The 12,836-nt window shown below is 44.8% G+C and overlaps 1 protein-coding gene across 1 annotated transcript in view; it reads right to left on the bottom strand.

The window, feature by feature from the left end:
• Positions 1-1,699: 1,699 nt before the first annotated feature.
• The window catches only part of LOC103744620 (carcinoembryonic antigen-related cell adhesion molecule 1), a 49,920-nt gene continuing 38,783 nt past the window's right edge, over positions 1,700-12,836 (bottom strand). Inside the window, exons 15-18 of the mRNA XM_029570052.1 lie at positions 6,847-6,973; positions 5,996-6,048; positions 5,325-5,356; positions 1,700-3,954 (exon numbers count right to left, since the gene is read on the bottom strand). Coding sequence (XP_029425912.1) covers positions 3,844-3,954; positions 5,325-5,356; positions 5,996-6,048; positions 6,847-6,973 — 323 coding nt within the window. The 3' untranslated portion in view covers positions 1,700-3,843. The remainder of the gene's footprint in view (positions 3,955-5,324; positions 5,357-5,995; positions 6,049-6,846; positions 6,974-12,836) is intronic.

Genomic DNA, 12,836 nt, shown 5'->3' with positions numbered 1-12,836 from the left:
CTAGTCTGGGAGGTGGTGGTGAAGAAGCAGAGAGAACTTGCTAACATACAATATATACACGGATGAAAATTTTAGGAATACATAGAAAGCAAAGGCTGGGCTGAGGTGACAGTGTGTCCTGTAATCTCAGTGCGCAGGAGGTTACAGAGCATTATGAGTTTGAGGCCACCCTGGGTACATAGATTGAACCTAAAGAAAAAGATTAGTAAAGAGAAAAATAAATCGAATTCTCTACTAGAGCATTGTACATTATCCAGTAGGAGAGTTTTTAGAAAGGTGACAGAGGAGGAAGATTTCCAGAGGGAGACTGAGGAGGAAGGCAGGCAGTGCTTCATGCAGGTGTTAAAGGCCTGGGTCAGGTAGATTGTGGGGATGGAGAAGACGCAGGACCAAGACGTGTTAAGAAAAAGAATCAGCAGGCTTTGGTGATGCAGAGAATGCGGGGGCTATAGAGCAGGGGCCAGGGATCACTGGGGTGCCCCTGAGTGAAAGCAGCGTGCTGAGAAGTTTTGGGGAGATGGGCGCCACAAGTTCTAGGAGGAGGGAGGGGCTTGAGGTATCAATACGTGAGGCATCTACAGAGGCCTTCGAACGTGAGGAGAGAGTGGGGTAGAGGAACATATGAGCCGAGGTGAGAGGGCCGATGTTTTGTGCAATAGCGCAGTATGTAGTTGGGAGTTGCGGCAAGAACGGCCCAAAGAGAAAGTTGTAGGGGCTGGAGAGATGGCTCGGTAGTTAAGAGCACTGGCTGCTCTTACAGAGGACCCGGGTTCGATTCCCAGCACCTACATGGTGGCTAACAATTGTCCGAAACTCCAGTTCCAGGGGATCTGATGCAGCTCTTCTGGCCTCCGTGAACATTGCACAACACAGGTGCACTTACATACTATGTGCAGGCAGTACACTCATACACATAAAAAATAAATAAAACATTTTTTAAAAGAGAAAAAGTTGTCTGTGGTCTTAGATGATATGAGACTGAGTTATGGCGATGACGGGCACGCCTTGGTGTGGCGCAGAGATGGCCGCTGATTGCATGCTGCTCCTGGGTCCTGGGTGTGGGAAAACAAGAGTCGAGGAACGGGAGGACCGCAGTGCATTTCTATCGTTTACGAGTAAGAAAACGAGACGAGAGGTTAGCACGCGGAAGAATTTCTACGTGATTAGTACAGGTTAGCTCTTGAAGAGGACCAACAATGGAAACTGATTACAAGGAAAAATGGAAAGTGCTAGAGAGATTTCTACCTGAAAGAATCTATGGAGACTTTTGTGAGTTAAGGCTGTATCAGCACCTTTGATTCACTGGAGCCACTTGGGTGGGAGGAATTGTTTACTGGATGAACAGTACTGGAGATATCTTACTCCTGAGATCCCTTCTCTCCCAGAGGAAGAGAACTAGATCCAGACAGGTTGGAGCTCAGGTCTGTTGCTTACAAACAGACTTTGTTAATAAACGTGCAATGAATTTAGCTAATTCTTAGATGACTAGATTCGATATCCACTGTACACTTAACAACAGGCCCACTCTGCCGCCCCCACTCCCTTCCAGCAATTGTTTTCTTCTACCTACAGAAAGACATTTTCACAAACTAGCATCAGGGATGTATCTCAGAGGTGGAGCGCTTATCCAGCAGGCACAAGGCCCTGGGTTCCATCCTAAGCATGCAAAAAAACAAAAACACAAAAGCAAACAATAGCATTAATGATATAGAATTTTTATTATAAATATACAGCAAATTTACAAATAACTCAGAATCAGTGTTAGCCAGGAAAAATTAAATAACCCAGCACAGCATGGGTGGAGGAAAGTATACGCAGGCTGTGTTCAGGCCAGAAGTCCCTGAGAGAGGTCCCTAAGCCCAGGACTCCTACACAGTTCTCTTGGAGAAGGCCTGCCAGGCACAGTGTGACATCCTAACATTTAATAGCAAGTAAAACCCTTTGTTCAGCTGGCACGGAGAGATGCACCTATGTACCAGAAGATTTCCTGAGAAGTACATTTGCTTTCCTTCTCCTGTCCTTTTTAATTCTAATCCCAACTGGGATCCATAAATCCCATGTGAGAAAAGGTGTTTCATAGGCTGTTCAGAAAGCCCAGGGCTGAGTCAGTTTCCTGCTAACAGCTTGCATTTCCCAAGGGAACACCAGGGCTGCTTTCTAGGCAGTAAACAATGCCTTGGACTTGAGTGTCTGTGTTCCTTTAAGGACACACTTCACACACCCTAGGAGAAACTTAGGTCTCTACAGACTGAGGTCCCTACAGAAGGAGGATTGTGAGTTTCAGGTCTGTGAAGGCTGCATAGTGAAACCCTATCTAAAAATAAAAAATGAAAAAAAAAATGCACAGGTACAAACACTGTACAGAAAGGTAGCTGGAGACTGTCCTAGATGCCCCAAAACTGAGTTAGCTCCATTCCTGGCGTGAATAAGGAAAGCCTCTCGGTTGCTGGTTGCTGTTGTTGCTGTTCCTGTTTGTTTGGTTTGCTTTTGTTTTTTCTCTCTTTTTTTTTTAAGCAGAAAGACAATTTTATTAGAGTTTAAAAGGAGCAGGCAAGAAGCTGTGTTGTGGGGGAGGGGCTTTAAAAACAGTGAGGAAAGTCAGGGTGTCAGAGGAAGCAAGCTGTCCAGGCTCAGCCAGGACCCAAAAGAAAGAAAAACAGAAAAAGGAACTTAACTCTTTTCTGCGTAGTTCAAAAAAGCGGGCAACCTTAACCCAGCTGGTTGAGTGGCTGGGGCTCTGGAAACAGCTGCATTGCTATTTTTTTTTTTTTTTTTTTTTTTTTTTTTGTTTGGAACATTAACAAAAATGGTCTGAGAAGTTCCTGGTTAAAGGAGCCTGAGGGTTTAGTGGTTTCTTTTCCCTAAGGCTGACAAATGGACTTACACAATCAAGCAAACAGCTTCCCTTTCACATAAGTAAGCAGTTACAAATGGAAATGATGAACCATTTTCCTTTGAAAGGGGAAGCCCGGTTTCCTTGCAGCTTCTTTAACAATCATTTATGTAGGGTAGCTCTCTGTTCCTTTCTCAAATTCCCAGAAAGCTATGTCAATGCAAAGCTGTCTTCTTTGCTTGTCTGGGCACCTTCATGAATGAAGTCCATAGAGACAGCAAAGATGTTGCCCCTCACTGTTGCATTTTGCTTTAGGAATCGTTGATGGATGTTGGTCAATAGCTTTCCTAACTGCTTCCAGTGGGTTTTCCGGACACAGGTTCACTAAAGGGTGGTAACATTGTTCAACCACACAAGGGTCTGTGCTCCTGATCCTACAGATGGGAAATCATGACTATTGTCAAATGTATAGGTTTCCTGGCTATACGTTTGATTCTCCTGTATGCACTGGCTTCACATCAGGCTTAAAGAGAAAGGAACGGCCATTCCTGCTTTTACTTTCACTTTTCAGGCACAGGCACTCAAGTGGAAGAGGATGTAGCCTTCAAGGTTGTGGCAAATTCAAGTAAGACTGATAGGACAGGACTTGGGGGAAGGAAGGGATGTGCTATGAACAGGGACATTTAAAACAGTGTAGGTCAGCGGAGGTGGAGGGGCGTGGTTCTGATACATCTCTCCCAATGCAGCATCAGCCAACTTTCAATGCCAGGGAAGGCGGGGTTTCCTGTAGGCTCCAGGATGTTTCTTCATGTATTGACACTGAAGGGAGAGGCTACAGACAGCCCGGAGCAGCCACAGGCGGAGTGTGTGTGTGTGTGTGTGTGTGTGTGTGTGTGTGTGTGTGTGTGTGTGTGTGCTTCCTCCCACCAGGGAACAGATATCTCCTAGTGAGGGGCGAGTGCCTGGGAATGCACCAGCAATCAGCAGTACAGTCAGCCGGGCAGACTGCATCAATTCTTTTTCACTTGTGAATAAACCGTTTCTGAGGCTGAAGAGGCTGGAGCTGGTTGTTTTGGTTTCTGGGCATTGAAGTCCAGGACAGAATATGGAACTTCATCCACCTGTAAAGTATGAGCAGAGATCAGTGAAATCAGTGTCACGGTCAGAGCCTCACCTCCCTGGTGATCAGGACGTCAGCAAGCAGAGAACAAGTGAGAAGCGCCGCTCCCAAAGCTCAGTGCTCCACTGAGATGTCCTGATGTGTGATCATTAGAAGAGACAGATCATGCTGTAGATGCCATGGAGTAGGCTAAGACAGCGCTGGGAATGAACACAGCGGAAATAAACACAGCAACACAGATGAATCTCACAGCACAGCGCTGAGTGAAAGATGCCAGATGTAGACATCAATTTGCGCTATCCTGCCTGCCTTGCCCCTTGTAGGGAAGTGACAGGAAGGCGTGTTTTGAGGGGGAGGGAGAGGTAGTTGTGAAGTAAGTTGGTCCGTGTGCTGCTTACAAGGGTGTTAAACTCATGAGAGTTCATGTTATGAAACTGTCCTTATGATTTAAACATTTTTCGGTATATGTGTGCACTCTGTGGAAAGGTTACAGTGATTAAACTTTGTTAAAATTATTATGAAATAAAGGATCCAGACCCATTAGAATGGAAACCATTCTTTGATGGTCAGAGGAGGTTGAGACTGAGGGCAGACAGGAGAAAGACGTGATGGGTTCCTTGCTTAGGCAGTGTACTAAGTGCGGTCCATCTGCCAACTCCTTGAATCTCTTTAACCTCTCTTTGAGGTAGACAGACCACCCATTTTATATGTGACAAGACTGAGGATCAGAGCATACACGTTCCTTATCAAGGGCCACAGAGTACTACAATCAAAGGTGGGATTTAAACACAGGATGGGGCCGTGGGGCAGGGCTGGAGAGTTGGCTCATTGGTTAAGAGCACTGACAGCCCTTGCAGAAGACCTGAGTTGGGTTCCCAGCACCCACATGGTGGCTAACAACCGTCCATAACTTCAGTTCCAGGGGAATCTGATGCTCTCTTCTGACCTCCCCGGCTATTGCATGACACAGGTGCACTTACATACATGCAGGCAATATACTCATACACATAAAAATAAAATAATATTTTAAACACAGAATGGGGATAATTCTGAAACACATATTGTTATATGATACTCATCAGAGAGCTTAGCCAATCTCTCCTGCAGCATGGAGGAGACAGTTGTGTCTCCAGGATCACCTCATCCTCAGCCAGGCACGGTGGCATGCACTTTTAATCCCCACACTTGAGAGGGCAACGCCAGAAGACCACCACAAGTTCAAGGCCACCCTGGGTTACATGTTGACTTCAGGATACATGGTGAGACCCAGTCTCAACAAACAAGCAGCAAAGCAAACAAACCAAAACCAACTCAAATGCACTATTCTCTCCAGTAAAATTCCCATGAGAAAACAGCCAATGGAGGGCTTACCTTCTTGGGAGAGTTGTCAGAGGGGCCCGGACCTGGGGGAGCAAGAGGAGAGTTACCAATGCATGGAAACACAAAGCTCATGAGGCTTTCTGATTTGCTACCTGAAGAAGGTAACAGGTGGAGGTGGTTGGGTGCTGGGGGAAGTGGCCTACGGTTACGGAAGTAGCTTTCCTTAGAACCTGTGAGCCAGACCCAATGAATTTGTGTCAGAGAAGGAACAGGATAAAGCCATCTGAGATTTCTCCCAGTTCACAAAGTCTTGATTTTTTTCACCCAGGTGTGATTCTCAGCTACAGGCTCCAATGGCAAGGAGGAGCAAAGAGGCCCACAGCACCCAGATCATCCACAAGACAAGGAAAGTCTAGCCAAGGCAGAATGCCCACACCTGTAATAGAGGCAGGAGGGAAGGAGTCAGGATAACTCCCAGAAATGTGGTTCCCCGCGACCTGCCTGGCCTAGGTGGAGCAAGCCTCTCTCCAGGGATGTCTCAGGGGGCTCTTCTGTCACTAGGAAGGGTGTGGGGGCTTATGGGACTCTTAGGGCTAGAAAGGGGATACACTTTCTGTCAAAATTCAGAAGGGAAGGATTGGTTTGAGAACCCAGGATTCCGTGGCAGAGCAGGACACGTGGTAGACGACATCGATTCTGTCTGGGTGAGTGACTTTACTTACTGTGGTTGGAGGCTGAGGGTGTGTGCTCTGTGAGATTGTGCTGGTCACTTCCCCTAAATAGATATCAGACACTGTCAGTATTATTCCCATTCCCAAGACCTTTGCTCTTTGAGCTGGGGGGACACTGTGGGTAGATAATCCTTGGTGTCGGTGCTGTCTACACAGTGCTTGGTACTGCCTCTCCTCTTTCCTCAGTCCTTTGTCTAAGCGTGATCCCTCCTAGCGTTTGCTCCTTCCTGGTTGCTGGATGTCTGTTTTGGTCTACTTTGTCCCCTGGTGCTAGTGATGACCCCCAGGTCAAGTGCTTCACTACTGAGCTGCATGTACGTATGTACGTATGTACTACTGAGTCACGGACGGCACAGTGCTCTCAGTCTACGATCATTCCACTGCTTCTGTAACTGTTCTACCTTAAAGCCTCTCCTGTTTGTTTCCCAAAGGCAGGTTCTGCTTATGTTTCTTCTCATCGTATTGTCCGAGAGGACCTGATGCCACCGCTGTATCCTGGACTCCTCTCTTGCCCTGCCCCTCCTCCCGCGGTGGTCAGAGGGCATGAGACTTGCTTTCTCTTGCAGATACTAGGGTCCTCTCTCTTCTTTTTCTTTGTGGCCTGGCTTCCTGGCTGTGGAAGACCCTAACTGGATCCTTTTCTCTAAACTAGATAGGAACCGACTCCCTCGGAGAGTAGCGTACAGGGAGCCCAGGCGAGGGAGGCGGAACCGTGGGAATTAGTGCTGAGAAGCAGAGCTCTGGGAAAGGTGGAGAGAGCCAGCCCCGAGGCGGAAGAAGTCCTCGCCCTCTCCCAAGCATGGCACTTAGACTCTAAGGAGGAAGAGGAAGGGCCGACCTACCTGCCAGTCTTCCTGCTGTACAGGAAATACCCCAGGCCTGCTATCAGGGCCACTCCAGCCCCAGCTCCAACCACGATACCGGCGATGGCTCCTCCTGAGAGGCCAGAACTTCCTTGCCCTGGGTCAGCTGTCATGGAAAGAAACAAGGAATGAAGGTGAGGCATTCTGCAGTGCGGTGTCCCGAAGGAGAACTCTAGCTTAGATTCCTCTGTTTGTTTCTTATGGGAATATGTTTTGTGCCGGCAGGTGAGTTGAATTATGACGTAATTATAAAGTTTATCCCAAGTTGATTTTCTATCTTTCTTCGAATCCCTAAATCCCATCAGTTTCATCCTGTCAGTCATTTGAAGGCTTTGGAAATGTGAGAGAGAGAGGCTGGAGAGATGGCTCAGCAGTTAAGAGCACTGACTGCTCTTGCAGACGGCCCGGGTTCGATTCCCAGCACCCACATGGTGGCTACGAACCATCCTTAACCCCAGTTCAGGGGAATCTGAAGCACTCTTCTGACCTCCGCAGCATTGCACGATGCGGGTGCACTCACATACATGCAGACAATACACTCGTACACATAAAATAAAAATAATAAATAAAATATTTTTTTAAAAAAGAAAAGAAAATGTGAGAGAGAGTGATGGCTGTTTCCTATGTTAAAATTGCCAGTGTTTTCCTCCCTGGGTGTGGGTGTGCCTCTCGGGTCTCTTTTGGCCAGAGCCCAACTGAGAGAAGGCCCAGGCTGGTCCGGTCTCAGTTCACCACCTCCTCTGCAGAGAGAGCGCAACTGCAGGGGCTACAGTGGGAGCGGGAAAGCAAGCCGAATTTTTTTTTTTTTTTTGTCTTTTTGAGACAGGGTTTCCCTGTAGCTCCAGCTGTCCTGGAACTCATTATGTAGACCAGGCTGGCCTCGAACTCACAAAGATACACCTGCCTCTGCCTCCCAAGTTCTGTGATTAAAGGCATGCAAGCCGAATTCTTTAAGACACCGTTTCCCTCTCGTGGGTGACTCGCCCTCAGCCATGCTCCCCCTGTCTGCCTCCTTGGGCATCCGACCCACCTGTGGCCCGAGGGCTACACTGGGCTCCTCCAGTTCCTATCCCGTTTTCCTTCATGGGCATAATCCCCCACGAATAACTTGAAGTCTAATCACGGCATGGTTGCATCTCAGAGAAGGAAAACTAATCTTGCATTTAAATCCTTCTGTCTGCCATGTTTAGTTAGTAGCCATATCGGAATGGTTTCGCTGGACAGTGTCCCCTCTCCGCCCCTTTCCCTGTATGTAGTTCCTTCACATTTCTTTATTCTCTGCTGTGAACACTGGAGGCACAGCCTTCACCAGTCTGCTCAAGGGTTATTATTAATGCCAATGTTGGCCACTGTTTGTGGTACTTATGATGGGCCAGGCCCTGTGTGTATATCTCAACTTATCCATACTATAATTCTATCATGAGAAATTATTCCATTTTAAGGATGAGAAAACCAGCCAGGTGTGGTAGCACACACCTTTAGTCCTAGCGTGTGGGAGGCAGAGGCACGTGGATCTTTGTGAGTTCGAGGCCAGCCTGGTCTACATAGCAAGTTCCAGGCCAGCTGGGGCTACAAGGAGACCCTGTCTCAAAAGAAAAAAAAAAGACATTTAAAATGGTTTAAAAACCTTACTTAAATATATATGGTTAAACAGAGGAGGACCTGGCTACCTGACTTTAAGGCTAACACTAATGGTAGTAATAATTGCAACTAATATTAATGAAACACTTCCTCTGTGTGTGCATTTCACCAAAGGACTACTTGATTATTACATTAAGTCTTTCAAACAGTATCTTGAAGAACCAATACTCTTTTTCCAATATTAAATTGTGGAATCTGAGGTTCAAAGAAGTTAAGAATCATGAGTAAATACTTTATAGCTATAAATATTTGCACTGAAAAAGATTTCAAGTCAACAAATTAACTTTATAATTTAATTTATCATAGAAATTTATTAGAAATTATAGATTTAATTTATAAGAGGAAGGGAAGCATTAGAGAAGCTGAGGCAGGAGGATTGTGAGTTTGAAGCCAGTCTGGACTGCACAGTGAGACCCCACCTCAAAAAAATAAATGGACACATTCCCTCCAAAGAATGCCAGTGTAGGGGCAGGAACAGAGACCACAATGCAGCAGAGAAAACCAATGAACCGCTTTGTTCTTCAAACATATTAACATCATTGACAACCCTTAACTAGGTTAACTTTGTAAAGAAGAGATTAATATTACTAAAAACTCCAAGTGAAATTTGAGACATTACTGTCCATTATTCAGAATAATGAGAATTCCAAAAGGACTCTGGATAATCGAATGCCAGCCATCGGATGACCTAGAAGAAACAGACAAATTCCTAGAAACACAGAACATACAGAGAGAATCATGAAGGAACAGAAATGAAAACATGGAGCAGCTAATAGCAGATACGGCTTAATCACGAAAAATATTTGACAAAATTTAATGGCTTCTGGTGTTGGAAACTGGAACTAAGGATTGGAGATAACTCCAGTGTGCTGCAGGACATGTGAAAGCCCTCAGCTGACATACTCAGTGGTCAACTGTAAAAGGTATCCCTCTAGCAAGGTCATTGGACCCTCACTGCATTACCCAGCCACTCTTCCCAGCCAACTGTATGTAATTTGTCCCTAATCACACATGGCCTTCTGGATTTGGGGAGGGCTAAAGTATTCAATCTGGGGAAGGCTAGGAAGAGAAGGCATGACCCATGCTGGGTAAAGGCTTTCCAGTGTGCATACCTTCAGGTCATACATACACCTCAGCAACCCCTCAGTTATCTTGGTAAGTAAGCTCAGAAGAGGCTGTCAGATCCCTGGAACTGGAGTTACGGACAGTTGTTAGCTGTTATGTGGGTGCTGGGAATCGAACCCGGGTCTTCTGCAAGAACCACCAGTGTTCTTAACTGCTGAGCCATCTCTCCAGCCCCCTCATAACTATTTAAAAAAAAAGAAAATGAGAATGTAAAAGATGCTAAAAGGATATAAGAATGGAGATATTTTCTAAAATAGACAGAAAAAATTAGAACGCCTAAGCAAGTGATGAAGGTCTGCGTAGGTTTGTTATGATATATAAAGAATGAGACAAAATGATATACACATATAATCTTAAAATTTCTATGGTCATAGTTTAGTCAGCTAGTTTAAGGAACGAAATATATATCTAGACATAGTTTATCTGAGAATATTTGGTTTTTAACCCAAGCCTTATCTACATAGCACATGATAATTAAAAGTATCAGACTGGTAGAACTAAACTTATTGGATGTTTAACAGCCATGCTTTGAGGCCTATACTAATGTGGTCAGAGGGACTTAAAGGACAGTTTTTGCCCCTTACCCTCCAAGGTCGACTAAGTTCCAGGGGACTATGGAACATTTCCCAAAATGTCCTGTAACTGTGATGAGTCACTTATCCTCTTGTTCAAGGAGCACATGGAGAGCCCACGAGATGGACTTGAACCAGTGTCCAGTGTACAAAGAGGAGGGTCAACTCAGAGGAAACATCTCATTCATGCTTCCAAGTGAAGCCAGACATGGTCGAGCAGGATCTTTGATTTATCTTCACATAGATGGAATTGGCAACAGAAAGGAGCCAGGGGCTCCTCCAAAGCCCATGTGACCCCTGAGGAAGAGATCCTCAAATGACCTTAAGTGTAAAAATAAATTGATTTATTTGGGCCAACTGTATGGTCTTAAACACCCAAAAGGAAAGTATAACCAAAGAGTAAAGTCATCAATATATTTCTTTAAGAGTTCAAGGGATTACACTTCCCAGACATGCTTAAGTCTATATAAAAAGTTATTTAGACAATTAGTTATCATTGATGATTTTGTTCCTAACTAGAAAGTGCTGTTCAGATGAAAGACTTCAAATCTTGGTCTCCAATCCTGTAGTGCCCACCTGTAGCTAAGAGAGACAAGCAGCTATTGTTCTAAAATGATGGATAAATTTGTTTTCTCCCCCTATCTAGATAGGGCCTTTGAGAGGGAACTGACACTCAGTTCAGTGGATTCTAACCACTCTAACAGCTATCAAAATACCAGAAAGCAAATCCTGAATCTATCACTCTAGAGTCCAGCCTTGGAAGACAAAAGAAAAATGAGGAGGAATCCAATAGAGGGATGCTTTTGGAAGCCAAGAGGAGCCCAATAGACAGATGCTTTTGGAAGCCCTTATCAAGAAATTCCAATGGACTCTCATATGAACATTTAAAAATTGCCCTGTTCTGACTTTTCTCTAGTTCCCGGTCTAGAACTTGTAATGCTAATTACTCTTGCCTTTACTGCTCCTTCACATCCCCTATTCACGATTCAAGGACTTTCTTTTCCCCCTAGAGATAAGAGTTATGCAATTTGGGAGTCTTTTAAATAGACTTATCTTCACATAGATGTGAAGATAACCCCACTGAAGGGGTACTCCAATTGCCTCACCCTGCATCCTGTTCAGCATGGAAGAAGCCAGAGCGGTTTGCATCCTGATTCTCTATTGGCAATTTGGGTAACCTCTTCAGAGGATGATGTGATAAGAATAGGAGGTAGGAATTGGCTAGGCAGTTAGGGTAAAAAGACTCCAAAGAACGCCGGGCGTGGTGGCGTATGCCTGAATCCCAGCACTCGGGAGGCAGAGGCAGGCAGATCTCTGTGAGTTCAAGGCCAGCCTGGTCTACATAGTGAGTTCCAGGACAGCTGGGGCTACAGGGAGACTCTGTCTCAAAAAGACCAAATAAAAAAAAAAAAAAGACTCCAGAGAAAAGTAGCCAGTTTCTTGGCTAAAACTCACAACGTCCTTGGGCCTCTTTAGCAACATACTCTGTTCCAAAGACCAAAAATGTCGAAAGTATTTGGGAGCTTGTATCTAATCCTTAAAAGATTTTAGGGTTACCTCTTCAGAGGAGGGAATGTTAGAGTAGCCAAAAGCCCCATAAAAAAATAAATCGAAGAAAAAGAGTACATGAAGTTATCAGAAAAAAGTGATGGGGAGATATAGGAGGAGTTGGAGGGGAGGGAGTGGGCATGGGTTTGATCAGAACACCTTATATGCATGTATGAAATTCTCAATAAATTATTTATTTAAAAAAATGTTTCCTCTAAGATCAGGAGCAGCACAGGAGCCCACTTTCACCACTTCTGTTCAATATGCTGTCAGAAATTCTAGACAGGACAACTGGGAAAGACCAAGAAATAAATGGTGCCCAATTATAAGGCAGTAAAATTACATGTCTGCACACGACATGAACTTGAAACCTTAAAGATTCTACAAAAAGTTGTTAGAACTAATGAGCAAAATTAAGGACTGACAAAATGAATATGCCCACATCAGTTCTATTTCTATATACTAATATTAACAATGAACAATTTGGTTTCATTTATTTATTTATATTTTTTTTTCAGTACTGGGGAACCGAGGGCCTCATGCATGGTAGGCCAGTGCTTAGCCACTGAGCTATAGTCCTAGCCGTAACCATGAACAATCTGAAAGAAATTAATAAATTTTTTTATCTATGACAGCATCAAAATAAAATATTTAGAGTTAACTTCACCGACCATCCATTGATTGCCTGAAGCTCTTCATCCTGAGGTGAGACACTGTGAAATTGCCCCCATCCACCCTGGCATGTCAACTGGTTTTGTCATTACGCAGATCCCATTAGGCTACCATTACATGTGGAGATTCTGTGGGTACAACTTCCCTATCATGTCTAGAATGCATTAACTAGCAGAAAGTGTCTTGACCTCTGGCTCTTACATTCTCCTCCCCACCCCCTCTTCTGCAACGTTCTCTGAGCTGTAGGTGCAGAGGTTGCAATTTTCTTCAGGGACTAGCTCCCTGAGTGCTTACCTAATCCCAAGAGGGGATCCCTAAACACAGGTACACACACGCACCACTAAATGAACTCAGTGCATTATGTCCATAAACATATGTGTGTATTTATAAATATATGTATGTGTGTGGTGT

Source organism: Nannospalax galili, unplaced genomic scaffold (genome assembly GCF_000622305.1).
Source record: "Nannospalax galili isolate Female #2095 unplaced genomic scaffold, S.galili_v1.0 scaffold1623, whole genome shotgun sequence".
Classification (NCBI taxonomy): Eukaryota; Metazoa; Chordata; class Mammalia; order Rodentia; family Spalacidae; genus Nannospalax; species Nannospalax galili.
The sequence above is the reverse complement of the archived record's forward strand: the minus strand, read 5'-3'. Positions and strand labels throughout refer to the sequence as shown.